General features: G+C 22.6%; 1 protein-coding gene across 1 annotated transcript in view; it reads left to right on the forward strand.

Moving 5' to 3' along the window:
* The window catches only part of Phum_PHUM579440 (uncharacterized protein), a gene marked incomplete at both ends in the record, with an annotated part of 2489 nt that extends 1191 nt beyond the window's left edge, over positions 1 to 1298 (forward strand). Inside the window, 2 exons of the mRNA XM_002432227.1 lie at positions 5 to 154; positions 238 to 1298. Coding sequence (XP_002432272.1) covers positions 5 to 154; positions 238 to 1298 — 1211 coding nt within the window. The remainder of the gene's footprint in view (positions 1 to 4; positions 155 to 237) is intronic.
* Between the last annotated feature and the right edge of the window lie 3616 nt (positions 1299 to 4914).

The following is a 4914-nucleotide window of genomic DNA, read 5'->3' on the forward strand; positions in this document are numbered from 1 at the left end:
TCAGTCCCAGCCTCTGAAAAAGTGAGACTGGTACTAGACGTTGATGGAACTCAAGTAGAAGACGGAGAATATTTTCGAACACTTCCAAATAATACCGTTTTATTATTGCTTCGACATGGAGAAAGATGGCATCCGCAAGAAGTTGATGTTATTCGTGCGGGTAAAAAAGTTTTTTTTTTTTTTTTTTAAATAATGTAAAAATTTTTGTAAAAAAAAAATGTTTTTTTTTTTGTGCAGCAATCTCTGCGATACCAAAGATAGTGTGTGAAACAATTCACGCACTGGATTTGCACGATGAGACTCCCTCTTGGAAAATTATGGACAACAAGGGTCGAGTCACGGTCGTGCTTCATTGGGATCATCCCAAAGGATCAACAACATCCCAATTGCCAAAAGCTTCGCCTTTGAAAAAACAGCCATCACTTGTAATACAAACTAGTGTGGATAAATCTGGTACGATTATAACGCCAAGTGGGAAAAAAGAAACGTTAATTAACGATGTATATACACCTCCGAGATTTTCGTCCAGTCCTCAGATCACGGTTATTAATCACGATGAGTTACGAAAGAGTTCCTACAATCCTCCTCATCGATTGCAAAAAGGTTCTTCGGCGGATGGCGCCATACACGTTCACACTCCCGAATGTGCGAATCATGGGGGAAATCATCCGATGGCGAGACCCGGAAGTCCCGGTCTCGATGCAATCGATTGCGATTTTCATTGTTGTGCACTTCACGAAGAGGGTAGGAAAATTGCCGTGTGTAAATCAGTCGTGACAAGTCCCATACAGGATGCTCAACTTCAAACATCTCCTCAAATGTCTTCTTTATCGGAGGGTCGGAGAACGGGTATGCCTAAACAACACGTACGGTTTTTAGATGTCGAAGGTGGAGGAATGATGCGAACTTCGCAGGCGGAACACGACTCATCCGAAAGTGAAAACGAAAATACAATTATGGAAGACGAACAAATAACTTCTGAAAAATTTTTACTATTGATAGATCAACTAAGTGTCGAACAAAAAAAACATTTAACGATAAAAGACATTGGTGTTATACTCGAGAGACTATCATCGAAAATTGTTGACGTTGAGAGATTAGATAGAGAATCGGAAAGTGATGATTGTTACAATTGGACAATAAAAGCAACCATCAGAGGAAACGTATTGAGAGAACTGGGAGTTTTGTATAATGGTAATTATTATGCCATCAGCGAACATCCGGGATACAAGGAAGAATTGGAAACAAATCGTGAGGATGTAGAAGACGAAGAAGAAGAAGAAGAGGATAGGCTTTAACGACCGGATATAATTTTTGGTATTAATCGTTTTGATTTTTTTTGTTTTGTTTTTTTTCTGTTTTTTTTTTTAAAAACAAAACAAGTAAAATTTACTTTTGTTAAACAGTGACAATCTTAAACTCTATTAAAAAATTATTAATTTATTTTATTATTATTATTATTCAAATGTTTTCGAAATAAATAACAAATGAAAATTTGAATGCTTTCGGGGAAATTTTATGAATAAGAATTTTTTTGATTTAATAATGGCCTCCTGAACAGGAAAATGGAAATAAAAAATTAATCTATGACAAATAAATAAATAAATAAATATTTTGGAAAATGAAAAATTTTATTATTATTATTATTATTTCGTTTATAATTTTTGCAAACGTAAATGATACGTTCGTCACATAGTTTTTAATTTTATTGGAATCAAATAATAATAATAATAAAAAAAAGTTTATTTAATTAAATTACTAATCGAATGAGTTTTAAATAAATAAAATTATTAATAATAATAATAATAATTTTTTTGTTGTTGTTAAATTCCAAGCTTTTCGTTCTTATAAATTTGTTTTGTTTCGGTTTTTTTTTTTTTTTAAAAACCCAAAATTTTCAAATAATTTATTTATTATTAATTGATTAATAATTTTCTTTTAAAAATAATAAATAAAAAATATTATTATTATTATTATTATTATTAAACTTTAAAACTTTAGGAACAAACAAAAATTTATTAAAAACAATCAATTACCGTGACCGTTTTTTTTTGACCTTTTTGAAAAAAATTTATTTAAATTCAAAAATTTGACCGTTTTTTTTATTGGATAATAATAATAATAATAATAATAATAATATTTTCCCAACCTTCATACATAATAATAATATCAAATTATTTTTCCTTTACTCCCTGATTTTTACCCACCAAAATATTAAAAATAGAAAAAAATTTTATGAAAATGTCCAATTAATAATTAGTAAGAAATAATAATAATAATAATAATAGAAATTAATCGATTTAATTAAAAAATAAATAAATAATAATAATATTAATAATAAATTATTAAAATAGTTAATTTTTTTTTTTTTTTGGAAAAACAAATATTATGTGTGTGATTAATATTTTTATGAATTTCTAAATAAAAAAAAAAAATTTTTTCATTTTTTGTTTTCATTTTTTGGGCTTAAGAATGTATAAAGATATTGTAATTATTAATAATAATAATAAATTAATGGTTTTTGAATTGTTTGATGGAAGGAGGAGAAAAAAATGTTATTTCGAATCGCGTTAAGTTAATAAATAATTAATAAATAAAAATCTATTTAAAAAAAAAAAATATTAAAAAAAATTTTGAATTGTTTGTTGCATTTTGTTGTAAGTTTTTGAAAAAAAAAAAAAAAAAAAACGAATAAATAAAAATAGGAACAAAAAAAATAAATAAAAATTAAATAATAATGATAATGATATATATATATATATATATATATATATATTGTGAAAAAAAACCGTTTGATTATTACATAAATAAATAAATATTTATTTGGCGGATTATGTATGTTGTTGTAGACAATTGTAATGAAATTGATAAAAGATTTTTATTGTAAAAAATAATTTAATAATTCTTTAAAAAAAAAAAAAAAATTTTTTTGTTGTATTCGTAAAACGATCGTTTCACTATTATTATTATTATTATTATTATTTTTAACCCCTCCTCCGAGGCTGGTCCTGGAGATTTGTTTTATCTCAGTTATTAGGTTTAAAATGGTGGTGATCTTGATGATTATTTTTTTTCTTTGTTTATTTATTTTTTAAATAAATAAATCGAAAACGTTTAATAATAATTTATGTACGACATAAAATAAAATAATAATCATATTTTTTTTTTCTTGTTTTTATGTAAATCAATTTTGCATTGTTTCGGTAATAAATAAAATTATTTATGTAAGCAATAAAAATTTATAAAAGGATTTTCCGTGTCGTCGTAGGAGGGGGGAATATGAGATGCTGCAGGACGGTCAAATCTATTTATTCCCCTTATAATATTTATTTATACAATTAACTAGTCATTCAATCAATCATTCATTCATTCATTCATTCATTCATTCATTATTATAATTAATAAATAAATTTTTTTTACTTTTACACATTTATTGCTTATTAATTTTGATTTTAAAAAAACCGGAAAACAATGCAAAATTATTTATTTATTTATTTGTTGTAAAACGTTTTCGATATTCGATATTAATAACAATAAATTTTTTTCTGTTTGTTTCGATTGTAATTAAAATGATTCTCGATTCATCTCTCATCGATTGGGAAAAAATTAATTAAAAGTAAAAAAATTGCCAAAAAATTTGCCAAAATTTAAAAAAAAACTCGTATTCTTCCTATTATTTCTTCCCAAAATAAAATTTATTTATTTATTTTATTTATTAATATATTTATATTAATATAATTTTTTTGTGATAAAATTATTTAAACGCTTTTTTATTATTAAACGCTGTAGTTTAGTTTATGTATAAAAAAAAAAAAAAAAATTTATTAGTCGATATTATTTAATATGATCTCTTCTTCATGTCGCGCCATATTTAAATAAATTATTATTATTTTTAATTAATAATATATCGGGAATCGTTTATTTAAAGTATATACACATTATTATTATTATTATTAATTAAATGATTTTAAATATGGCAACCAAAATAAATAAATAAATTTTTTTAACGAGTGGCCAAAATAAAAATAGTGGATGGTGCTGTTCGATTTAGTTTTATTGTAATAATAATAATAATTGTGAAAATCTTATTAATTACATATAACAAAACATTTTTTTTTAAGTTATGTAAGCTTATTTATTTATTTATTTATTTATTATTAATACCTTGCTCAATATGATAAAAAAAATTAATTAATTAATTAATATAAATAAAAAATAATATTACAAATTGAAAAAAAAATTTAATTGAAATTTTTTTTTTTATAAATATAAATAAATAAATTGGGGGTAAGATTGTTTGTTTGTTTGATTGATTGATTGATTATATTGTTAGTGTTTGTTTATTAAGAATTAATTCGAATGGAAAGAAAAAAATTTTTCATAAATTTTTGGTGTGTGTTATAAGAAAAAAAAAAGTATATTGAATATAAATAAATAATATTTGTTTATATAATGATATTGTTAAATAATTTGAATAATAATAAATAAACTATCGCACAATATTGTAATTGTATAATACAAATATGGACGTTATTAATAAATAAATGATTCGGTAGTTAATGATTAATTAATTAATAATATATATACATAAATTTTTTTTTTTTTTTAGATTCATAAAACTTGTATTGATTATCATTTTTGTTTTAATTTGTTTATATTGTTCGGTACTTTTTATTTTTTGTTATAAAATAATAATAATAATGAGTTTAAATAAAATGTTGGAAAAAATTTTTGTTTATTTGTTTAAACAATTGTTTAATTTTGAACATGAAACAAATTTTGGATTAATTAAATTTAACAAAAAAATTTTTTATTTCCAAGTGTATTTATTTATTTATGTATAAACAAAGTTTATTAATTTGGATTGAATAATAATAAAAAATTTTATAAATAAATAAATAAAAAAAAAAATTT

The sequence above is a fragment of the Pediculus humanus genome, genomic scaffold (assembly GCF_000006295.1).
Source record: "Pediculus humanus corporis 1103172108308 genomic scaffold, whole genome shotgun sequence".
Lineage (NCBI taxonomy): Eukaryota > Metazoa > Arthropoda > Insecta > Psocodea > Pediculidae > Pediculus > Pediculus humanus.